Source organism: Suillus fuscotomentosus (assembly GCF_016647785.1).
Source record: "Suillus fuscotomentosus strain FC203 chromosome Unknown F5891scaffold_58, whole genome shotgun sequence".
In the NCBI taxonomy this organism is placed as follows: Eukaryota; Fungi; Basidiomycota; class Agaricomycetes; order Boletales; family Suillaceae; genus Suillus; species Suillus fuscotomentosus.
The window spans coordinates 127,367-150,279 of record NW_024539570.1 but is presented as its reverse complement, the minus strand read 5'-3'; the positions used below and the strand labels follow the sequence as shown (position 1 = coordinate 150,279).

Below are 22,913 nucleotides of genomic sequence, written 5' to 3'. Positions count from 1 at the left end.
AAGGTGAGGAAGAGACAGAACTGAGAAGAAGATGGTGCAAAGACGTTGACGCCGGCGCACTTGGTAAGTTCCTTTCCAAGTTCCTCATTACGTACGGTGATAGGCACGGGTCAATTGATGAACGGCATGCGGCGGCTGTCCGGTTATCACTGATTGTAGCAACCTGCAGCAACCCGCAAGGAGATAACCGTGACGTCTTAACGCAGGTGAATCAATGACTTACTGTTGGAGTGAGTATAATGGACCTATGCTTCAATTGGTAAGATTGAAGGAAACCCCATACCAGTTCTTGAATTTGGATAACTCATCGACACCATCCTTCCCCGATTTCCGTGATGGCATGGCAATTTGACAAAGGATTGACGTTTTGAAAGACACAGCTTCATGAATTCTGACAGTTGCGGTCCTCCACTCGAACTCACATCTGATACGAGAGCGTTACGCAAATATTAAAACTTGAAGATCAGCGTCTTGTCGATGAACATATCCAAGGGCCCGTTGCTTCTAGTGTTGATTAAAATTTTATGTGAAGGTAGAGTGCGAGGACGTGATGTTCGGGTCAAAGTCTATGGTATCATTGACGTAAAATTGGTCATCGAAGTCACCCGAGAGTCACAGCGTGTACAACAATTACTGCTCTAGCCAACAGTGAAGTAAACCCCCACTGGAGTAGCCACATGCTACTCATCGTTCTAGTCCAACATTATAGGCCACCAGTGGGCGCCTCACATCGGCATCGCATCAGAATTATCAAAGATGTGACTTGACATACTCAGCTTGCGAGAGCGCGCTCTCGTTAATCCTACCTGTCGTAGCGGCGTAGGACGCCTATCCCCGACTCCCCAAGCATCAGGTTCTTGCCTCAGAAGTTCGGGGGTTTATTATCTGAGCTCAACTTCGATTCTGGAACACATTCAGAGGCCACGGTAATCTGGTCAGGTATTTGAAAAACATTGCCAAGGCAAAGATGTGACAAACGCGAAAGCGCGGCGGGCATACAAGTACAACTGGTATAATACAGATATCAATATGTTCTGGAAGGTGAAGACGCACTCTATTATGACGTTTGCAACTTCCCTCGTTATTGATAGCGATACTCGTCATCAATCATTGTCTCTAGCCATGCCTCTGGACTATTAGTGTCCTCTTCTGCATACGACACGCTCGCTGTCTTCCATACTCGGCTTCCGGTCTGCACCGTCGTTATGTGCGATGGGGTTATCGCCTCTCGTACAGATAACGATGTCCCGATGCTCGCGCCAGCGGGAATCTGCGCCAAGACAACACTCGTAAAGACTGCGCGGGAGCTCAATGGCTGGTCGAGATCGAATGTTTCCTTCAAGCTCGCGCAGTATGCGAAGGTTACCATCACCAGCCTCCAGGAGATTGCAAATGGCAAGAGAAGAGCCTAATAGCCATCGGATGCCGCACAAAGGTGCGGGGACGAGTAAGTGCTCACCTGGGCGCGTGCCAAGATGAACAGTGTGGGATTATGATGGAAAATACATAAATCGGCCCGGGCTTACACTTGAATACCGTCAGTACTAATACTACTAGTCCATTTACTGATTCCAGTCTTCCTTTCAACAGTTCCTTCCCACTCGCAAATGCCGAGCAAGAGCTGTGCTGATTGTGGCACTCCGGCACTCTGCTGTCCAACACTACAAGTTTCAATGGACTTCCTTAAACGATAAGCCTCATCAATTATCCGTGATCACGTTTGCAAAATGATCAGAGGTTTCGGTCACAAGGTAACTTATAGTATTCCACTTCTATTTGTGGCATAGCATATTCAACCTATAAATTAGGACTAGTCTCGTTGTGGTGCCCATTGTCTCTGCTTCCAATTTTAAGGCGCTTAGTGTCTATTATCATGACAACGACAAGCCGACTTCCAGTCTCAAGAACGTTCGAAGGAGAAGAGAGGAAGCACTATGAAGAGACTAATTTTGATGCCGAAGTCGCTTCGTATGCCCCTCGCCTCCGTGGGCGTAAATTAACCGTTTCGATCGCATTCGTTGCTGGTACTGGATTTACGTTGTTTGGGTTCGTACAGATGGGCCTACCTGTTTTTGGATAACCTACTAAGAGAACTGCGTTATCGGCATGACGTAGCTACGACCAAGGGGTTATGTCTGCATTGCTGACCGCTGGACAGGTATGTCACCAAATCAAGACCTCCCGGGTCGAAAATGTTGTCGTGTAGGCGTTAATCGATCTTAGTTTGAGAAGGTCTTCCCCCAGGTTGTAGTAGATAGCAGTCACCCTAACCACGCTACCCTGCAAAGCTTTGTTGTCGCTGTATATGTGAGCAGCAAACCACAGTTGTTAAATCGTTCTCAATGTGTTTGCATGCACAGGAAATTGGATGCCTCATGGGGGCTTTATCCAATCTTTGGGTAGGAGATCGTTTAGGAAGACGCCAAACAATTGCATTGGGTGGATGTATCATGATTATTGGTGCTATTCTCCAAACGACCAGCTACAGCTATGCTCAATTAGTGGTCGCTCGGATAGTCACTGGCATCGGAAATGGCTTGAACGTCAGTACCCCCGTCTCTAGTTTGTTCCTCCATCTGTATCTTGCGTTCCTCGACAGACCTCTACAGTTCCAAGCTATCATGCAGAACTCTCGTCTGCTGCGAAACGCGGCGCGTTGATATTGATCGAAGGGTCTCTAATTACCTTTGGTGTCATGATCTCGTGAGTAGCCATGCTATGCTTGTATCCTAAAGTCATGTGTCTGTCAGATATGTAAGTGAGCCTGCCAATCTGACACCTTGGCATGATTGATGGCGCGCATCAAGTGGATAGATTTTGGCCTGTATGTCACCCTCTTCCTTTCCTGCCACCCGATTCACAGGCACATAGTTATTGGGCGAGTGGATCTTCCGCTCAGTGGAGAGTCCCCATCGCGCTCCAGATAGTTTTGGCTCTGGTCATGGTCTTTGGAGTCGGTTTCGTGAGTCAACTATACAGTTACTCTCACTCTCCTATCTGACTAGATTCTTCAGCTTCCTGAATCGCCAAGATGGTGATTATGTTGATTCATCTATTTGGCACGTTTCTGATAACAGTGATTTAGGCTTGTAAAGCAGAACCGAAACGCAGAGGCGATAGCAGTCATTTCGGCGCTCGAGGACAAATCCCCAGACGATGCTGAAGTTCAACGCACCTATCATGCTATCCGGGAAACAGTTGCTATCGAGGATTTTAGGGCCTCCAGCGGTCTTGGAAGCAAACATACACTACAGAATTCCAAGCGCTCGCCTTTGAGGAAACTCCTCGTTGGCGGCCGGAGCCAACATTTCCGGAGAACTTGTCTAGGAGTGATCAACCAGTGTTTTCAACAACTTACGGGCATCAACCTGATTACATAGTTGAGTATCTGCCTTTAACATACATTCGGGATCTGATGCGCACTTGACATTTTAGCTATGCTGCGAGTCTTACCTCCCCTTTCTGAATTCGCTGATCCCTTATGTCCGTGGCACTCTAGACGATCCTATTTCAGCGCCTTGGTCTGTCGGATGTTACCTCACGTCTTATCGCGGCTGCCAACGGAACGGAGTATTTCATTGCCTCCCTGATAGCTATCTTCATCATAGACCGTATCGGACGACGAAAGCTCATGCTTTTTGGCGCTGTGGGCCAGTGCATTACTATGGTATTGCTTGCCGTTCTCGGCAGTGTACGAGGTACCGGAGCGCAAGTAACGAGCGCTGTGCTGCTTTTTGTGTTTAACTCGTTCTTTGCCATCGGGTGGTTGGGCATGACGTGGCTATACGTGAGCTGCTTGCTTGCTGGAATCTACACGGAACTCACATGTAGCTGCGTCAGTGTGCCGAAATCGTCGGGTTGGAAATTCGTGCGCCTGCCAATGCCCTGAGCACATGTATCTAGTGTCTTTTTCTATCCACATTGGGGTTCTGACACCTTGTTACACAGCTTCGAATTGGATATTCAATTTCGTAGTCGTGATGGTCACTGGCCCGTCATTCAACAATATATCCTGGGGCACTTACATCGGTAGGTCGTGAAATACCGCGTCCAGTGTGAAGCTAATGTTTGAACAGTTTTCGCTGCGCTGAACGCTCTCATCATTCCAGTTGTCTATTTCTTCTTCCCAGAGACTGCAGGTCGTTCATTGGAAGGTAAGTAATTCTGTATCTGATGTGTTTTTTTGTCGGTTCAACATTTCTTTCAGATATGGATGTCGTCTTTGCATTGGCTTACAATGAAGGTGTCTCGCCGGTCCAGGTCTCTCTACGGAAGGATGTTCCTCTTGCAGGGTCACCAGAGGCTGATAGGATATTAGGTATAGAAACGATAGATCGGAAAGTCGTTACTTTGAGGGAGACTTTGTGATGGGCGACTGTAGGGAACGTCACGTCCATTGTAGGCACGTTGTTTGTATGGCAATTATACATCAAGAAGCAAGCGATATTGAGGTTCTTGTGTTTTCCTGAGACGACGTTATCGAGCGCTGAGGTCATTCTTGACTGTCTACATTGCTCTAGTTCGAAGCCTCGTACGATAGCCGTATGTATGTTTCGATGGAGTAGGTAAGAGGATGACGTGCGATACTCATTTTACTGAATAAGTACACTTGCAAGACGATGAGGGGAGTGTGAGTGGGAAGGCTCGAGGACGCGAATCCGGGTGAGAAGACTAAGTGAAGTATTTCACTACGACAGCTTCGCTTTCGTGGTGTGGTGTGGAAGGTCTGGATTTGTCAGACCAGCGTCTGTACGCGCAGTCTGAAGCGAAGCATTCCTGAGTCCGGTGTTTGGGGCAAAAGTCGGATGCAGAGGGGACAGACCCTCTGAACCTGCTGAGACCAGATCTCAGGTTGCGGGGACCATGAAGGAACGAGACCAAACCAAAATATGCTGGTGAGATTGATGAAGGTGGGTGGGTGAGTAAAACTTTGGCCGAGGGAACGCAAGGTGGGAGAACGATGTATGGAGGAGCATCTGGAGGATCTTTGGGGCCTTGCGTATATCTATGAAACACATGCAAGTGTGAGACAGGCTCATGGCGGAAATTTCGAGAATTTCGTCCGTCGGCCCGGGAGACCGACGATGGGTGGGTCCGGGCCAAAGACGTACGTCAGTGACCCAGTTAATGTCGCCAATAAGAGGGCGCCAAGATGCGTCGAACCTTGGCGAGGCTCGGTTGAGCAAGTCGAAAGAGAATGGCGAGGCATCACACGCACCAATAGGTCTAGATGCTGTGAAGAATTTGCAAATGCCGGACCATCGGTTGATGCATGAATCGATGACAATATTTGCATTGGTGCCATGTGTGCGGGCACATGTACTCAATGAAAAAAGGTCTATCAATACATAAGTACCAGGTGACGCTGGCGAACTAATAAAGGACTAAGTAGTGTCACCCAATTGAATACGAATTGTTATTTGACCGTCCGCGTTCAGGTACTTGAGTACCTCGATGCGGCAGCTCAGCTACAAACTAACTTCATAGCCAAGCCAGCAAAGTATCAGGCAAAAGGTACGAACAACTATCAAGTGGAACGTGAGAGGAGAAGGACACTCAGGTGACACTGGATTAAGTTTGGGCCCCACAGTATTTACATAATTGTATAATGGCACTCCGCTCCTATATATACTACATACTCAACCGAGTGAGAACCATTCATTCATTGTCATCATGCCCTCTGCATTCACTCACGAATTCAACACACCCGCTTTCAAAGGCAAAGTTTCTTTCAGCACCGGTCTCTTCATTAACGGCCAGTTCCTGGATGGTTCAGATAAAACTACCATTGAGTATGATTCACCCCTATCACTAATCAATCACTTCTTACTCTCAAAACTTTCAGTGTCATCAATCCCAGTACGTTCTCTCTTCACGTCGATATTCACGATCTTACATGAACTCGATCCATAGCCAATGGAAAAGTAATAACATCTGTGTCCGAGGGTACCCCCAAGGATGTCGACCTTGCTGTCGACGCTGCTCATGCAGCCTTCGATACCACCTGGGGTCTTCATGCCCCCGGTGCTCAGCGCAGCATCTTAATGTCAAAGCTTGTTGCCATAATGGAGAAAAATGCAGACGAGCTTGCCGCTTTGGAGGCATTGGACAACGGTTAGCATCCAGGCCAATCGGTGGGCATCCGAATCATTAACCAATAATCCTCAGGCAAGACTTTCAATTGGGCAAGAAATGTCGATGTGGCTGGTTCTATCGATTGTATTCGCTACTATGCTGGTTGGGCTGATAAGGTCACTGGTCAAGTACAAGAGGTCTGAATCTTTCAACTATCAACTTCGCTCATTCACTGATAATCGGGTAGACCACCGAAGACAAGCTCACCTATACTCGTCACGAACCAATTGGTGTCGTCGTAAGTACACGTATATCAGCTCCCAGATCGTCCTCTTATGTTTGTCTGATAGGGTCAAATCATCCCATGGAATTTCCCATGTGCGTACACGTCAGTCGCTTCGAGTGTCATGCCCTCACTCCTCGCTTTACAGTGCTCATGATGGCATGGAAACTTGGCCCTGCTCTCGCATGCGGTAACACCATTGTTCTGAAACCGTCAGAATTCACACCTCTGACTGCCATCCGAATGTGCCACCTTATTAACGAGGCTGGCTTCCCACCCGGGGTGGTCAATGTCATCTCTGGTTACGGAAACAGTGTCGGTAATGCCATCTCCTCGCATATGAGGGTAGAGAAGGTCGCCTTCACTGGCTCGACCCTTGTTGGTCGCAAGATCATGGAGGCTGCCGCGAAGAGCAACCTCAAAAACGTCACCCTCGAGCTCGGTGGAAAGAGTCCAAATATCATCTTTGACGATGCAGACATCGAACAGGCTGTCAACTGGGCTGCATTCGGTATCTTGTGAGTATAGCGTGTTGTCATGCAAACTATACTCATATGTCACCAGCTGGAACCACGGTCAGACGTGTTGTGCAGGTTCGCGTATCTACGTGCAAGAAGGCATCTATGACGAATTCCTCAAGCGCTTCACGGAGAAAACTCGGTCGCTCAAGGTTGGCGACCCATTTGCCCCTGACACTTTCCAGGGTCCTCAGGTGTCAGAGATTCAATTTAACGTATGCCGTCACATGCCTTCGTAACTGTTCCCGCCTAATGCACGCCCCAGCGTATCATGTCTTACATCGAGTCCGGAAAGGCAGCTGGTGCCAAGGTTGAAATTGGTGGCGAGCGTCATGGAAGCGAGGGTTACTTCATCAAGCCCACCATCTTCACCAACGTCGACCCATCGATGAAGATCGTCCAAGAGGAGATTTTCGGTCCTGTTGGTGTTGTCATCAAGTTCAAGGACGAGGAAGATGTCATCAAGCAGGCAAATGACACAGTCTACGGTCTTGCTGCTGCCGTCTTCACCCAGAACCTGAACCGTGCTATCAACACCGCCCACAAACTCAAGGCTGGAACTGCATGGATCAACTGCGTTAACTCATTGCACTCCAACGTACCATTCGGCGGTTTCAAGCAGAGTGGTATTGGTCGTGAGCTTGGGGAGTATGCCCTCGCTAAGTGAGTGTTGCGTCTATGGTATCTTAGCACATACTGATATGTTATCAGTTACACCGCAGTGAAGTCTGTCCACGTCAACCTCGGCCACAGGATGTGAGCTGGAGAAAACAACATATAACAAGGTGCAGGGTTTAGCCTGATGCACGTGTAGTATCTTGAAAATACCATTGTATTTACTATCATGCTCAATGTAAATTTCACATTCTCATTAGCGGAAGAGATCAGGAAAGGCTAACATAGCGTACTTGAATAACGTTAACTAGAGCTTGGGCCTTAATGGCAAGAACTTCGGGGACTCCTTTGATTTCGCCATTCCCGCCTTGACTGACTGCTGCAAGTCCTAGCATAGTATTTTATATCAATTGAAGCATGGCAAGCAGATAGTAAATGAACTAACCATAGCCTGAAGCGCAGCTGAATTCCAAGTTGCCGTGTACTCTAGATTCTCAGCAACGCTATCACAAAACAATCAATTAATCCAAAAGCTTCAACAAACTCACATACCTGTGATCCCTAGCGTGCAGAAGAAGGCGCTTTGTCCCACTCACCGCAACGGGACTCTTCGAAGCGATATCTCTGGCCAATTGCAATGCCGCAGCCACGACTGCATCCCTCCCGCCCTGAACGACCCTAGAAACAAGACCAAGTTTCTCCGCCTCATCGCTCGAGAACATCCGCGCAGTATACGCAAGCTCATGCACCAACGATTTATTCCCCGTAATATTCTGCAAATAAGCCAGTGTCCCAGCGTCAGCCGCGAGCCCCATATCGACTTCCTATATGCAGCAGCCCGCATCAGACAAACGAGTGAGCAGCCATGTGACTAACGAGCCTTGATGGAGAACTTGGCGTCTGATGCTGTATATCGGACGTCGCATGCGGAGATGATGTCTATCCCGAGCCCGATCACGAGCCCGTGCGCTGCTGCTATTACGGGGATCGGGCACCGCTCGGGTGCTGATACTGCGTGTTGGATGTCGAGGATGTCGTTGCGGATGAGGAGTGCGCGGCGGGCGGGGTCTGTGGTGTTGCTAGGAACCGAGGTTTATGAGTCCTTGGACTGTTGGGGATTAGCTGTTGGTCTGCTTGGGTGCGGCGCGGTGCTTACAGTCGATCCCTGCTGAGAATACTTTAGGGAATGCGGACGAAAGGACGACGGCGCGAATGTCATCTGGATGCGTTGAAAGTGCGTCGAATGTACGTCCGTACTCCTTTCCAGAACCTGTACAATCATGTGGTGTGAGCATTAGCAACGGTTGTGGAAACTGAAGTGACTCGCTCTGTATTGAATGCGTTGACTGGCTGTCTGGACAGTGTTGTTAAAACGTGAGAGACTCGGGAGCTCGGATGTTGCAGTACCTGTTTAGCTCTAACAACAACACATGGGGAGTAGGATTGGAGATTTTGATGTATTTGCTGGTCATGTTGCAATTCTGAACTCGAAGGTCTTGGCATGACCATGACGATAACGAAGCGGTAATACTGCTATTTGTTTTCCAACTCCGCGAGTAACTACCACATCTCCTTCTCCGACTTCGACGTCGCAATTCACTTCTTCGTAAGACCTCCCAATACCCCATAACTACTGAGATTTGTGTAGCCCCTCGCCTTCAACCTTTTATCCAAATCATACCGAATACGATTACTATGATAGAGACCCTGTCTCCAATCAGACCTCAGACATTGGAGCATCAATTAGTTAATCAGGTGCGAATATGTCATTGTATATGTTTTCACTAGGCTTATATCCACTTCAGGTGGACTATGACGACCATGCCTCACCAATGAGTAATTTCTATCAGGCTACGTTTGTAAGGCAACCTGTAAGCTTCTCCTCCCAATCTTCATGGAAGGATGTGTTACCTTTGTTGCATTATCATCTCTACTCGCACCCTACTCCGGATGCCTTTCCCTCGACGCATTTTGTCTCTAATACAATTCGCGAGAAGCTGTACAGATGCTCGGAAGCTTCACAAGAACATATATCCCCATATACGCTGTGTGTTGTTTTTCTGACGTCCCGAAACCGTTCTACTTCTTAGATTCTTAGAATTTCTGGTTATAAGGACCTTTATGGTATCACTTCAAGTCAACCCCACTCATCTCGCTGTATACTAATCTTGCAAAAAAACAGCCTCGCTATCTCGTCTTTTAGAATGGCTTCAGAATCTAATCCAAATGGCACAGTTGCTGTTTCCTTGCCAAATAGAGAAGGAAACATGGACACTAAGCCACCAGTACGGCCTTTGAACGCCAATGGAACACTTACCCCATCACTGCCAGCGAGTTGTAACAGGCCCGATCCTCTGGATGGCGTTTGCTGCAAAGACTTCAAAGACGACGATGACCGCACGCTTATTGATCCTGATATCATTCGCGATATGTAAGTGATTATCTCAGTTTCATCATATCGGACAGAACATTGAGATGATTCGCAGTATCATCGGACTTTCAGATGGCTTGACAGCCCCTTTTGCTCTAGCAGCAGGTCTTTCATCTTTGGGCACCTCAAGATTAGTTGTCGTTGGCGGAATAGCCGAACTCATCGCTGGTGCTATTTCTATGGGCATTGGTGGCTTCTTAGCATCTTCGGCAGAGCGGGATCATTGCCATTACATGCGACGCCACATATCGGCTCGGGTGCAACGGAGCTGCGTTGGACAAATGGAAAGGGAAGTATGTGCTGTACTTGTCCCCGTAGGTGTCGACGAGCAGACATGCCAGGCGGTCACCAAGTGTCTCAGAGATGCTGAATTTGACCCCGAAGTCAGTGCGAACGGTTCATCGTCAGACGAAGAAGCGCAGTTGCTGAGATGGAAGGACCAAGTTGGTCTGACACCGTTTTTACTCAAATTTGGAGAGGGAATGGGTGTGTATTGTTTTACTTTTAAATACCGGCCATATTCATTGTTTCATTTTTAGAGGAAATCTCGATTCGTCGAGTATACTCTTCGGCGCTGATAATTGGCTTCGGGTACCTGGTTGGCGGAATCATTCCTCTCATTCCATACTTTTTTGTTCCGCAAGCGCATGTAGCGCTTGTATACTCTTGTATTGTCACAGGCATCGTTCTGTTGATATTCGGAGCTGTGAAAGCTCGAGTTACGGGTGCTGGGCAGGGTGTTGGAGGCTACATATGGGGAGCAGTCAGCACTCTATTAGTCGGTGGTACCGCTGCATGCAGCAGCTTATACTCTTGTTGCATGGCTGGAAGATTCGTAGCCACTTGCCACTTACATCGTATGTAAAGCTTGTATCATACAAGTATATGAGAATATAGACACGGCACCCACATGTCCTGGTAGATGTTTACCTTTGATCCCTGTTTGACGGTCTACTGGTGGCAAGGATGAGATTGCGAACAATGCGAACGGGCATGAAGGGTAGAGAAACTGGTCTTATTCTTCTAGTAGTAGCCACAGAGTTGACATCAGCAGACCCAGGTGTGACTGAATACGAGGGAGCTCTGGGCTCTTTATAATCAATCGATATTCTCAAAAAATGACACACGCCTTGACACCGTGACGCAAGTGTCTTGCATCGCGCTCTCTCTGATCATTTTTTATCCAACTGGTTTCACGGAAAGATATAGGGAATTCGGAAACGATTCTTTCGCTCACATTATTCCCCGTAGTGTGGAAGCAAGTACCTTCGCGATGACTTCGAACCTTCAGGTTCACTACTAGTTGCGCTTGGAAAGATGGGTGAAAGGGATGCGTTGAACACATTGACAAAAATTTAGGCAACTCTATATACTGTTCCGGTGTACTCCAAAGCCCATATCATGCCTGACGGTTTCTATAATATGAAGGGGTGAGCATTAGTATAAATAGCATGCATCATAAAAGACTCACTAACAGTTGGTTCCGACATTGTGTAGATCATTTGCTATTGACAGATTATGGAGAGTGGATTTCTAGTCCAGGAACTACGCCAGGAAGATTTTCCGGCAGGCATTCCTCGAGATACTCATGCGCGAGACACTGTTGGCTAGTAAGGCGCAAGCTGGGGTCAAACTTGAGGAGACCAGAGATGCAGTCGACAAGTTGGCGAGAGGTTTTCTTGTCGAACATCGTATACATATCTCTCGGTTCAGTCTGAGGCATCACAGTGAGTCAAATACTCCGCAAACTCGGATACACAATTATACCAACCCGAGGAAAATTGAAGGCAAGACGCTTTGCTAATTCCAAGCCAAGGGGCCATAAACCACCTCCGTAAGATCTTCCGTGTTTGTCCACGCCATAATCTGCAGGGTCGCCAAGTACTTTGATGATTCGGTGTATCTGATCGATTTCTCCAGTACCAGGAAATATAGGCCTCAAGTTTATCAGCTCGGCCATGATCGCCCCGAGGGCCCACATGTCTACCGGCGTAGAATAGTCTCTCTGCTTGAGCAGCACCTCAGGGGCGCGATACCACCGACCTGAGACATACTCTGTGTAAGGTGGAGTGCTTGATATCTCCCTTGCAGAATCAAAATCTGCAATCTTGCAGATGATGGCGACATCTTTCTGTTCATCTGGTTGTGATTGTAAGAACCCCGAGGTAGCGACGAGAATATTCTCAGGTTTCATATCACGATGGAAATAACCCGAAGAGTGAATGTGGTGCAGTCCAGCTGCTATCTGTCTAACGATGCAAGACAGAAGGCCAGCGGCCAATGGCCGTCCCTTGCGGGCTCTCATGAATCGGTATAAGTTGCCTTCCATAGCTTCAAAAACGAAGTACAACTCCGAAGTTTCACTTGAGAGAAAGACATCATAGAGAGAAATGACGCATGGATGGGGGGTCAATGCATGTAGTGCCTATGATCAATTTAACAGGACGCATGGGGCTGCCAGAAGATTCACTAAACCTTGAACTCCTTGAGGTACTGGCACTCGTCCCAACCGTGTTGCAACCTTCGCTTGAGTTTCTTTACGGCCACCAAATGCATACCTGTCCATTCTGGCCTCGCGACACCATTGATATTAGTCGTAGAGGGTGGCACTTCATATGGTAATTCTCCATGCCAGTCACATAGGAAGACTGACCCAAAAGAGCCCTCGCCTATATTCTTGATGACAGTAAATGATCGCTGTAAGCCTGAAAAAGCAGATTGTTAGTATATCAAAGCCATCGTCGTAAATAAGTCCCACTTGTCGTAGAATCGCCGAAAATAAGGTTCCCTACGTCGATAGACACATGAGGAATGCCAACAGAAGAGATCAATTCTCCAGTAGTATGCGGTTCTGCGGGCGACATGGATGTTTCTCCAAAAAGTTGTAAACACGCGACAGTAGCATGTTCTGTGCGGAGACGTAATACAACCAATTGGTCGTGGATGTATCACGCTTTCCAGGGATTTGTCATTGCGTCGATTACAATTGTCAAATTCTGAAGCCGTACATTTGATTTTTGGTGGGGCATCTTGAGAGCTTGATCTATGACAGAACTTCATTAATGTGGGTTACAGCAGCAGAAGCAGACTAGACCGGCATTATCCGGATGAGGGTTCGAGATCTGTATGCACCCTGACTTGACAAGATTGTTTTCGCTATGCGGTGGCTAAATAATTGTACAGATAAAACGGGTTAATATTAGTGTTAACTTGCACTCGGAGGTGCGAAAAGGCGTCAACGATTGGCGGTCTCGCTGTCCCCTGTAACACCCCGAGAAGCATGGCGTTTGATGAATACTGCCCAAGTTGATATGATTATTTCAAATACATACTAGGCGCTGAAAGGTAGGGAGTAATGTCGGGAGTAGAGCGGGAGTGCTGGCAGAAATACGCATGCTGCGGAATATTACTTGGCAAGCTAGCTTAACTCGGAGGCAAGAAAGTTAAACCGGAAGCGATTGCAGCTAAGAATATAATCGACTGTGCCGGCCGGTGCCAACTGTCGAACTTCCCTTGATATTCCCAAGGTCGAATCCCACGGGGATCAAGCGCACCAAATAAATGGTGATTGAGCGGCTGTATGAAGTCTATTGATGAGCCTAAAGGTTGGCAGAACTTTGAAACTATCGCTGGATAACGGGTTCAGCAATATCATTGCACCATGCTGATTTAGAATAGCTACCTGTATCTTCGAAGCTTATCCGTGAGGCCTAGGTCCGACGTTTGTGACTTTGCGCATAATGAGTAATGAATCAATGAGCAAGGAAAAAAATGACAAGCATCGACTCGGAGCAAGGAGAAAGGCGCGCAGTTTTGATTGATTTAGGTCTGCTTGAGGGAGACCAGGAAGTCGCTGGGTGGCCGTTGTTCAAAGTCGTTCCAATGACAACTTGGACGCCACGATGATACACCCATATCACGATATGCGGCAGTCTCCAGCGGCCCGAGAGTGGTGACTTTAACACCGAAAGAATACATATGCACTAGCGGTTTGGGATGGTTCTCAGACTCCGGGAGTCCGAGCTGGGAGTACTATGTACCGTGAACTTGGAGTGTCTTGACATCATGTCATGTGCCGTGGATCCTGGAGTATTGCTAATTCGATCCTCCTTCTTGGGTTCATCGACCGAATGATAAGCGACGTTATTCCTCACCGACGATACATAAAAATCGCACTGGTTCATACTCACATTGCCGCGTAACTGATACTTACCACTGGCAGTGAATCAGTACTCAGTACGAGTCCGAGTCCGAGTCAGTGATCGTTTCGCACAAGCTTAGTAATCAAGACCTTTAAACATGCCAAGATAACGGTGCCGTAAATCATAATGAGTAATGAGTTTACTTCGCGACTCGCAAGCGAAACCCTGTACGAAGCATCTTTGATCCCAGCTGACGGCACCAGCATCTTTGCAAAACTATTATATAGTAAGACCTACCTTCTCACATCCGGATGGACTGAGACTCTTCTTTCCCTCACCTTTACCCATGACTAGCAGACAGTCTCGTTTTCCACTGAGCACCCTTCATTGGGGCAACGTTGGTCATGGAACGCACAACAGTAAGCCTCCCACAATACCCGCACCAATGTGAGCACAATCCACTCTATACTCGTAAGCCTAGAGTTCAGAGTCGATGGTATCTTTCCAGATATCGACATGCTGCCCCGTCTGGACCTTGGCCATGGATGGACTTTGAATCGGACATTGTTTTGGAAACCGAACTTGTTCCGTCAACCAAAGAATCAGTGGAGCAATGGAAGTGGAGGGGATATCCTCAAAACTTGTTCGGGAACTGGGTCGCTGATCGAGTTGCACGGTGTAAGATGGTCGAGAATTGTTCCAGGGACCCTCGAGAAAAATGCAGGATCTATTATGTCGATGTACTTGAATCCGGAAAATTCAAGTCGGCTAAGGACACCGATCCATCTATTGAGGTTGATGAAAGCGCTATAAGTCAGCTCTGGGATCAGTTGCAGATAGAGGTGAAGCATGGTCGTACTTTGTTAAGGGCCAAGTTAACCCGTCTTCCCTACAGCCACCAGGTCTTCGTCTCCGGGTGTTGCTCGTCGACAACATGAAACATCCCGTACTCCAGATGCTGGGAACAAGGTACTAGAGATTCATTTCTTTAGATATGCGTTCTGGGTTGAACATCAATTAGGTACAACATTGAACCGTGCTTTTTCACATCCTCCTTAAACTGGATCCCTTCTCGATACCAAGAAGAAGTTGTCAAGAAAAAAGGAGATCGTAAGTGCTCTCCATGGTTTACCCGATGGCGCTTTTAAGTTATCGCAGACATTACGGTAACACTGCTCTTTGTACGCACGGCGCCATGGGACAAGCCCGTCATGTCCTCGCAAAATAAGCACATCTCCTGTGCGTCTGCTAAGCTCTCCAGGAAAACATAACTTAATAGTTGTCCAGGCGGTGAAAAAGCTATAGACACGCAAGAGTCACTTCGTCTTCGCTCTGGTAGAGTCTTCCCCCATTTTTGGTGTCGTATCTTCATGTTTGTTTCAGTCTGCTCGCCGGCGGAAAAGTACCTTCTTGAAGACCTGCTCGCTCTACACATGATAAGATCATCCGACCCCAGTGGTAGTACTATCATATCTTACCACCCAAGTGCTCAGTGGAATAGGACAACCGCAGAGCGATTGAAAAATTTAGTCCAGAAAGTGGGAGAGAGCGTGTATTGGCAGAAGATATTCGAACAGTCTAAGGATCCATCATTAGTCTTCTTGGCTATCCTTTGGTATGCGCTTTACGCCTGGGACGAATCCTTGGACCATCTGTACACTCACATGAACTGGCTGGTACGCTTCTTTGTCGCTCGTGTCGTTCAGTCGTTCAGTTATGTCATCATTCAGGAAATAAACGGACTATCGACAAATGATAACAACCTCACAACTGAGTTGCACACTATCCAGGCTCGACTCCTCCACTATGCTTCACTTCTCGAGGATTTCCGCAAATCTGTGACCTTCATCAGGAACACGCCGAATCCCGTTCTGGAGTCTCCCAAATTTACTGATCATGCAAGAAGGGACACGAATAGAGTGATGCGCAAGGAATGCGATAACCTCCTTTCTGAAATTGACAGGCTAGGCTTCCAGTTGACAAATATCACAGACCTCGTTCGTGTGTTTACTCCGCCAGATTCGAGCACTATTAACTTCGATGTCCAGGCTAAAGCGACCGTGAACTTTGTTGACAGTCGACGGATGCAAGATCTGACAATAGCAACAGTCCGTGATTCGGCCGCTATGAAACAGGCAGGTTAGCGTATCCATTAGCTTGACGATACTAAATACCTCGATAGATTTCCTATCTGACAATGATATTCCTCCCTGCCAGCTTCGTTGCGGTACGCCTAATTTCGGTCTCTTGACAATATGTTCAATGACCTTCTTTCAGGCAGTATTTGGTATGAATGTAAAGGAAATCACCGACGATGCCACGGAAACCCTGTCACATTACGCGCTAGTTTCTATTGTGTTTACTGTGCTTACTGCATGGCTCGTAGTTACATTCCAGTCTCACTCGCCGTTCCACGAGGCAGGATCTGGATTCTGGCGGCGTCTTGCATGGCCATTTTCATATATTATAAAACACACAGGCCTGCGGCGGTTGCTCAGAAGCCAGCCCGGTGGACTTCCGTAGGCAGGAATCTTTGGCTTCGCCATCCGTATAAGCTCACATTGCAGTACAATAATTTGATTATTATGAGACAAATGTTTAGATGTAGAATTATAGAATTATATATTCTTGAGTTCTTTAACGTTACTTGCATGTGTAAGTTACTAAGTCAGTCTCAAGCTTGGCTGGGCGCTAGCGCTGAATGTTAACGTTGAACTTGTAAGCATACGTACAGCGCTTTCGGGAATCATTGCAGTCGGCATCATTCATTTTCCTCGTGCGTCAGTGCCTGCTAGCCTCTATCACCTTATAAGTACCTTTCCCATCCGACTTCAACTTAGTATTCAGGCGTTACCTTGTAGTGTCTACAGCATACCTACGCTTCATGATGTTGTCAATGCCTCGATCGATATATACCGCGTTCGTGTCACCTTCTGTCATCTTGGTTTTCTGTCCGAGATCTTCTCCTTCGTTGTAAGGATCGCTACCGCTCTGGCTACGGAATTCCCGTTGTACCGGACCGATTTGCAGTACTACCTCACCGGCTATAGCAGTTACCGTCGTAGCCACTCACTAGATATAAAAGCATGTCCTTACTTTACGTATCCTCAGTGAACAACTCCCCTTCACTCATTCTATCAGTCGCGTCCTTCGTTCGGGTCTCGATCAGTTCCCCTTCGAACTCAAACAGCCGCCTTACATCGTCGAGACAATGAAATTATGTTCAACTAGACAATCGCACATCGCTGTTCTAGATCTATCGTGGTCTCCCAGATTTTCATGACATAACTTACTCTCCAGGCTGCATGCTGTCCCGACGAGCATCGACGATGTTCTGAGCCGTCATGCCCCTCTGCTTCAGCATTAAAGCACACGAGCCAGTTCTCGAATTATCATTATTGAAAATGAGAATGAACGATCATTTAACGGGCGCAACTATAAAAGACAAAACCGAACGCGATATCATAAGATACGAAAAATGGGTGTTGAAACCCGATACAGTCTGTAGCGTTCAGCAGTTGAAACTGGAGTGTCTAGTACATAGCATGGAGAAGAGCATCGGAAATAAGAAAACATCACAGTCTGCACTGCTCAGCGCTCAGGAGTTGAAGCTGGCGTACTTGGTATCGTACATAACACGAGCGCATAGCATGAGAAAAACGCATCGAAAAACAGGAAATTTGGCTCGAGCATCATCTACTTCTTTGCTGTCAAGTCCTTTGCTGCAGGCTGTCAGTAAGCTCCGACTTCTAGGTTCACAACAAGGTGAAGGACATACACAAACGATTTTCAAGGATGAACTCAAAAATCTTCTTCTCTAGTTCCTCTCCGTCGTAGCCTTGAGCAGAAATCTCCTTCGCTCCTTTCTCCACTGCGACAGCTGCCGGAGATTTCAGGTAGTATTCCACGGCAGACTCGATGCACTTCAAGTCATCCGAGTCGGTCGCAAGAAAGGCGGAGTACTCGAGGACAATAATAGTAGCTGCTTGTTGCGATTAAGACCACAACTGGTCATGCAGTGAGAAACTAACCGATGCCAGTCCGAATAATTCTGTTCGCAGAAGTGAATATTGATCCCTTCACAGCCTGTGGCACACCGTTACAGTGCCGGGAATCAATGCGAAGGAAAACCAACTGACCAAAGGCTGAAGGACACAGCTAAAACCACTTCGCCTGATTTTGGTCTAGCCACAGGTTGGAAGTGTGAGTGTTAGAATCAACTCCACAGAACGAAGTACTTGCCCTCTACAGGAAAGGAATGTCAGAATAATGAGGTGGCAAATTGACATTTAATTAATAATGGATACGCACCTTCTATATGGTTGACATGATAATTGCGAATAATTAACCACCAGATTGTAGACAACGACTGCTGTGTTGGAGTAACTTACAAACTGTCAGGGGTTGGAACCAGATGAGTATCACCGTGCAATGATGAAGATTCGCAATCCATGGACGTACGAGCTAAATAAGATTGTTTGTCATTGGAGTGCTATCATCAGATGGGCCGTGATTAACACACATTCTGCGAACTCATGATAAATACAAGGAATTACGTTGCTGGAATCTTTAACGATTGAAACACACTCACATCCTAGACAGTGGAAGACCCAGTCAAAATGATTGAATGCCTCCCATGATAAGGGTCAAATGACTCACATTCTGCACAGGGCAAGAAAATACGAAAGATGAGCGAACATAGAAAATAAGTTATCGAGGGATACTCAACGAACTACACATTATATGAGCAATGATGAGCTGACTCGTGTGATGAAATGGAAGATGCTTACATCAGTCTATGAAAATGAGTCACCATTATTATACTATTCAGCATCATTGCAATACAAGATATAATCAAGACACCTACCACCTGCCAAAAAGATCAGCAAGATGTAAGACCTGTCCACATGGATTGCAGACAAAAAACCATCAAAGCACTTACCTCCTATCGACAGATGAGCAGCAATGATTGTCAGCATGGGTTGAGGATGACGAACAATGAAAGGTACATACTTTCTATCGACAGGTGGGGGGGCAAAAAGGTATCAGGATTATAAGGACGAGAAACAATCAAGGGACTTACCCGCTGTCAACAGGCGAGCAGTAGCAAGGGATGAGGATTATGAGCACAGGTCGAGGATCAGAACCAATCAAGGCACTTGCCCGCTGTCAACAAGCAAGCAGCAGCGAGGGATGGGGATCATGAGCACCGGTCGAGGATCAGAAACAATCAAGGCACTTACAATCTGTCAACAGGCAACGAGGGATGGGGATCATGAGCACCGGTCGAGGATCAGAACCGATCAAGGCACTTACTTCCTGTCAACAGGCAAGCAGCAGTGAGAGATAAGGATCATGAGCGTATGTCGATCAGAAACAATCAAGGCACTCACCCGCTGTCAACAGGCGAGCAGCAGCGAGGGATGGGGATCATGAGCACCGGTCGAGGATCAGAAACAATCAAGGCACTTACATCCTGTCAACAGGCAAGCAGCAGTGGGAGATGGAGATCATGAGCGCATGTCGATCAGAAACAATCAAGGCACTCACCCACTGTCAACAGGCGAGTAGCAGCGAGGGATGGGGATCATGAGCACTGGTCGAGGATCAGAGACAATCAAGGCACTCACCCACTATCAACAGGCGAGCAGCAACGAGGGATGAGGATCATGAGCATGGGTCGAGGATCAGAACCAATCAAGGCACTTACCCGCTGTCAACAGGCGAGCAGCAGCGAGGGATAGAGATCATGAGCACCGGTCGAGGTCAGAAACAATCAAGACACTTACAATCTGTCAACAGGCAGCGAGGGATGGGGATCATGAGCACCCGTCGAGGATCAGAATTGATCAAGGTACTCACCCGCTGTCAACAGGCGAACAGTAGCAAGGGATGGGGATCATGAGCATGGGTAGAGGATCAGAACCAATCAAGACACTTACCCGCTGTCAACAGGCGAGCAGCAGTGAGAGATGAGGATCATGAGCGCGTGTCGATCAGAAACATTCAAGGGACTCACTTCCTATCAACAGGCGAGCAGCAGCGAGAGATGGGGATCATGATGACCACGGGTCGAGGATCAGAAACAATCGAGGCACTTACTTCCTGTCAACAGGCAAGCAGCAGTGAGGGATGGGGATCATGAGCACCAGTCGAGTATCAGAAACAATCAAGGCACTTACGATCTGTCAACAGGGGAGCAGCAGCGAGGGATGGTGATAATGAGCTCGGGTCGAGGATCAGAAACAATCAAGGCACTTACCCCCTATCAACAGGCGAGCAGCAGTGAGGGGTAGGGATCATGAGCACCAGTCGAGGATCAGAACCAATCCAGGTACTTACATCCTGTTAACAGGTGAGCAGAAGCGAGGGATGGGGATCATGAGCATGGGTCGAGGATTAGATACAATCAAGGCGCTTACAATCTGTCAACAGGCAGCGAGGGATGAGGATCATGAGCACCCATCAAGGATCAGAACCGATCAAGGCACTTACTTCCTGTCAACAGGCAAGCACCAGCGAGAGATGGTGATCATGAGCACAGGTCGAGGATCAGAAGCAATCAAGGCACTTACCCCCTATCAACAGGCGAGCAGCAGCAGCAGCGAGGGATGGGTATTATGAGCACCGGTCGAGGATCAGAAACAATCAAGGCACTTACATCCTGTCAACAGAGGAGCAGCAGTAAGAGATGGGGATCATGAACGCATGTCGATCAGAAACAATCAAGGCACTCACCCACTGTCAACAGGCAAGCAGCAGCGAGGGAATGGGATCATGAGCACCGGTCGAGGATCAGAGACAATCAAGGCACTCACCCACTGTCAACAGGCGAGCAGCAGCGAGAGATGGGGATCATGAGCATGGGTCGAGGATTAGATACAATCAAGGCGCTTACTGTCTATCAACAAGCGAGCAGCAGCGATGGGTGAGAATCATGAGCATGGTTCAATGACTAGAAACAATCAAGGCACTCACTTCCTGTCAACAGGCGAGCAGCAGCGAGGGATGGAGATCATGAGCCTGGGTCGAGGACTAGAAATGTTCAAAGCACTTACCAACTGTCAACAGGCGAGCAGTAACAAGGCATCAGCGTTGCCTGTGCTACTCGAGCTTCGTAAACCATGATCTTACCCGCTGTTTTCAATGCACAACTACAATCAAGGAAAATATATCAGAATGTCCGCAATTTTAGAGCTCCAATATTTACCATTCGTGAGCACCATTACCCAGGCATTGTGTAGTTAAATGAATGTTCGTCTTACTTGGAGATGCGGAAACCACTTAGCAATATCGTACTGATAGACTTCATAGTCGAGCCCGAACAGCTTATGTGCACGACCAACGAGGATTCTAAACGATGTTGGTATGAAAAAACAATGTGACTTGAAAATGTGAGACTCACGCGACAGCACACTTGATACAAAGCTCCAGATTTGATTGTTGTGTCGACACCAAGCACAACCGCAATTCCTCGCTGTCCAATGCGAAAGTGGTGCGTTCCAGTAGAACGTTGCAGTTTGTATTCGGCTTGTTCATATCTAGGAGGGTCACCAACATCAACTTCGATATGGGACAACTCAATCTAAACCACTTACTCTCCAAGCGCACATAGAACTTAGGACGCGTACGGTTTTCAGGGTCGCACAACCGATCACAAACACCTGTCTTAGTGAATAGTTCTTCAACGCGTTGGGCTATCCTTTTTGACCGTTCTTCTGCAGATACACCTTTTAGTTCCTTCTTGATTTCTCCATACGCCACTGGACGGAGAGCTTCGAACTTGGTGAACACCGCAATCACGGGAACTGAAGATCGAACATTTAGTCCGAATACGACAACTGACAACGAAGTGGCAAGCTCACCGTGCCCGGTGTCGCAGTCAAAAAAGAATTTCTCCTCCGACCGCTGGAATGTCCGACAGGATTCGTCCATCGGAATACAATACCTGATGGCAATCAACAAGCGCAGAACGTCAGAGGGGAGTTACTTGCCAGATGGCATGGAGTCGCTCCTCCAGTTTCGTCGCGTGTACGCGCTCTGAGACAAATCTCTTCATGCTCTCAAATTCTCCTTCAGATCCCGCTTCGAACCCGCAAGAGTCGTGGAAGACGAAACCAGGACTGCTCCTGAACACCATCTCGTTCGTGATGTCGTGGTTTCCACGCTGAGCATCCGTCAGCGTATGTATGCCCATAGGGTAGATGATGCACGCACCTTGATCGAGGCTTTCACGACGTCAGCATCGATCTGCCCACAGTTGATCAGCGATAGACGCGTGGATGGTATAGATCATCACCCGCACCTTATTTCCTTTGGCATCGTAAATGTCTGGTTGATCTGTGGTGTTGCAGACCTTCTGAAGGATGGTTGTTTTGCCTGCGTTTGCTCTCCCTATGATCAGAACTCGAAAGCGCCCGATTATGCTTCTGATTTGCTCCGGGTTGATGTTTGCCATTGTTAGATCTTGATTTGCGTTTTGAGGGAGAGTTTATCGTGAAAGCTGTACTGTGGTACAGAACGAGATGGTGGCGAGATATGATAACGAACGAACGAACACGAAGCAAGGGCTCTTACATATATGGCTTCAATACAACAGCTACACACGGCGTCTATCTCTTATCTATTTCCCTGTATCAAGCAACTGATTATAGCCTCGCACAGACACGAAGTTGCAACTGTTCAATTGTTCGTACAAAAAGCACGAGGATTACTCAATAAATGACGAATAATGTGAACGTTGATAGAATTATGAACTATAATGAATAATCAGAATACGACAAAATAAATAAATTTTCGCTCTTACCTACCCGTCTAGCTCAAAAACAGTGATGTCAGAAATATCTGTA

General features: G+C 47.5%; 7 protein-coding genes across 7 annotated transcripts; 4 read left to right on the top strand and 3 right to left on the bottom strand.

Annotated features, from left to right (window-relative positions):
• Window positions 1-1,873: 1,873 nt before the first annotated feature.
• On the top strand, window positions 1,874-4,368 carry F5891DRAFT_1130376 (general substrate transporter; the record flags this gene model as incomplete). Its single annotated transcript, XM_041364516.1, has 13 exons — window positions 1,874-2,046; window positions 2,116-2,158; window positions 2,224-2,307; window positions 2,361-2,543; window positions 2,600-2,703; window positions 2,872-2,962; window positions 3,015-3,034; window positions 3,086-3,329; window positions 3,500-3,787; window positions 3,841-3,895; window positions 3,949-4,029; window positions 4,077-4,154; window positions 4,208-4,368. 13 exons carry the CDS (start codon window positions 1,874-1,876, stop codon window positions 4,366-4,368), a joined length of 1,605 nt encoding a protein of 534 aa, XP_041221724.1.
• Window positions 4,369-5,655: 1,287 nt separating this feature from the next.
• On the top strand, window positions 5,656-7,721 carry F5891DRAFT_1150839 (aldehyde dehydrogenase domain-containing protein). Its single transcript, XM_041365132.1, has 10 exons — window positions 5,656-5,792; window positions 5,846-5,859; window positions 5,914-6,114; window positions 6,169-6,272; window positions 6,323-6,373; window positions 6,426-6,453; window positions 6,507-6,876; window positions 6,923-7,091; window positions 7,142-7,539; window positions 7,588-7,721. Exons 1-10 carry the CDS (start codon window positions 5,674-5,676, stop codon window positions 7,634-7,636), a joined length of 1,503 nt encoding a protein of 500 aa, XP_041221723.1. The 5' UTR covers window positions 5,656-5,673; the 3' UTR covers window positions 7,637-7,721.
• Window positions 7,722-8,997, bottom strand: F5891DRAFT_1055359 (ClpP/crotonase-like domain-containing protein). Its single transcript, XM_041362657.1, is given in 8 exon segments — window positions 7,722-7,879; window positions 7,937-7,994; window positions 8,044-8,311; window positions 8,368-8,559; window positions 8,579-8,599; window positions 8,648-8,750; window positions 8,815-8,845; window positions 8,899-8,997. 8 exon segments carry the CDS (start codon window positions 8,961-8,963, stop codon window positions 7,799-7,801), a joined length of 819 nt encoding a protein of 272 aa, XP_041221722.1. The 5' UTR covers window positions 8,964-8,997; the 3' UTR covers window positions 7,722-7,798.
• Window positions 8,998-9,664: 667 nt separating this feature from the next.
• Window positions 9,665-10,795, top strand: F5891DRAFT_1055356 (VIT family-domain-containing protein). The gene is given in 4 exon segments (XM_041362656.1): window positions 9,665-9,922; window positions 9,978-10,408; window positions 10,462-10,704; window positions 10,724-10,795. 4 exon segments carry the CDS (start codon window positions 9,696-9,698, stop codon window positions 10,759-10,761), a joined length of 939 nt encoding a protein of 312 aa, XP_041221721.1. The 5' UTR covers window positions 9,665-9,695; the 3' UTR covers window positions 10,762-10,795.
• A 643-nt stretch (window positions 10,796-11,438) lies between these two features.
• On the bottom strand, window positions 11,439-12,786 carry F5891DRAFT_1193376 (protein kinase; the record flags this gene model as incomplete). The annotated part of the gene is made up of 4 exons (XM_041367729.1): window positions 11,439-11,636; window positions 11,694-12,347; window positions 12,398-12,627; window positions 12,681-12,786. 4 exons carry the CDS (start codon window positions 12,784-12,786, stop codon window positions 11,439-11,441), a joined length of 1,188 nt encoding a protein of 395 aa, XP_041221720.1.
• Window positions 12,787-14,261: 1,475 nt separating this feature from the next.
• F5891DRAFT_609260 (uncharacterized protein) lies at window positions 14,262-16,650 on the top strand. The gene is made up of 10 exons (XM_041372450.1): window positions 14,262-14,511; window positions 14,573-14,906; window positions 14,960-15,033; window positions 15,086-15,174; window positions 15,223-15,303; window positions 15,352-15,740; window positions 15,795-16,061; window positions 16,113-16,199; window positions 16,247-16,291; window positions 16,342-16,650. The coding sequence occupies exons 1-10, from the start codon at window positions 14,411-14,413 to the stop codon at window positions 16,585-16,587; spliced, it is 1,713 nt and encodes a 570-aa protein (XP_041221719.1). The 5' UTR covers window positions 14,262-14,410; the 3' UTR covers window positions 16,588-16,650.
• Window positions 16,651-20,783: 4,133 nt separating this feature from the next.
• Window positions 20,784-22,603, bottom strand: F5891DRAFT_609216 (uncharacterized protein). Its single transcript, XM_041372449.1, has 9 exons — window positions 22,370-22,603; window positions 22,282-22,314; window positions 22,059-22,231; window positions 21,930-22,012; window positions 21,663-21,872; window positions 21,470-21,605; window positions 21,330-21,417; window positions 21,119-21,201; window positions 20,784-20,828 (listed from the first exon to the last, which is right to left on the bottom strand). The coding sequence occupies exons 1-8, from the start codon at window positions 22,520-22,522 to the stop codon at window positions 21,169-21,171; spliced, it is 909 nt and encodes a 302-aa protein (XP_041221718.1). The 5' UTR covers window positions 22,523-22,603; the 3' UTR covers window positions 20,784-20,828; window positions 21,119-21,168.
• Window positions 22,604-22,913: the final 310 nt, after the last annotated feature.

Bases quoted from the DNA above. Each gene is read 5' to 3' on its own strand.
- F5891DRAFT_1055359 (XM_041362657.1), bottom strand. From the start codon at position 8,963: ATGACCAGCAAATACATCAAAATCTCCAATCCTACTCCCCATGTGTTG. The intron at 8,751-8,814 runs GTCACTTCAGTT...GGTTCTGGAAAG, and splicing joins ACGCATTCAATACAGAGCGA to GAGTACGGACGTACATTCGA. The intron at 8,312-8,367 runs GTTAGTCACATG...GCATATAGGAAG, and splicing joins CAAGTTCTCCATCAAGGCTC to TCGATATGGGGCTCGCGGCT.
- F5891DRAFT_1150839 (XM_041365132.1), top strand. From the start codon at position 5,674: ATGCCCTCTGCATTCACTCACGAATTCAACACACCCGCTTTCAAAGGC. The intron at 6,374-6,425 runs GTAAGTACACGT...TTTGTCTGATAG, and splicing joins ACGAACCAATTGGTGTCGTC to GGTCAAATCATCCCATGGAA. The intron at 6,877-6,922 runs GTGAGTATAGCG...ATATGTCACCAG, and splicing joins TGGGCTGCATTCGGTATCTT to CTGGAACCACGGTCAGACGT.
- F5891DRAFT_609260 (XM_041372450.1), top strand. From the start codon at position 14,411: ATGACTAGCAGACAGTCTCGTTTTCCACTGAGCACCCTTCATTGGGGC. The intron at 15,175-15,222 runs GTAAGTGCTCTC...AAGTTATCGCAG, and splicing joins TGTCAAGAAAAAAGGAGATC to ACATTACGGTAACACTGCTC. The intron at 15,304-15,351 runs GTGCGTCTGCTA...ATAGTTGTCCAG, and splicing joins GCAAAATAAGCACATCTCCT to GCGGTGAAAAAGCTATAGAC.
- F5891DRAFT_1055356 (XM_041362656.1), top strand. From the start codon at position 9,696: ATGGCTTCAGAATCTAATCCAAATGGCACAGTTGCTGTTTCCTTGCCA. The intron at 9,923-9,977 runs GTAAGTGATTAT...GATGATTCGCAG, and splicing joins CCTGATATCATTCGCGATAT to TATCATCGGACTTTCAGATG. The intron at 10,409-10,461 runs GTGTGTATTGTT...TTTCATTTTTAG, and splicing joins CAAATTTGGAGAGGGAATGG to AGGAAATCTCGATTCGTCGA.
- F5891DRAFT_609216 (XM_041372449.1), bottom strand. From the start codon at position 22,522: ATGGCAAACATCAACCCGGAGCAAATCAGAAGCATAATCGGGCGCTTT. The intron at 22,232-22,281 runs GTGCGTGCATCA...ACGGATGCTCAG, and splicing joins TCGTGAAAGCCTCGATCAAG to CGTGGAAACCACGACATCAC. The intron at 21,202-21,329 runs GTAAGACGAACA...CATTGAAAACAG, and splicing joins AGTGGTTTCCGCATCTCCAA to CGGGTAAGATCATGGTTTAC.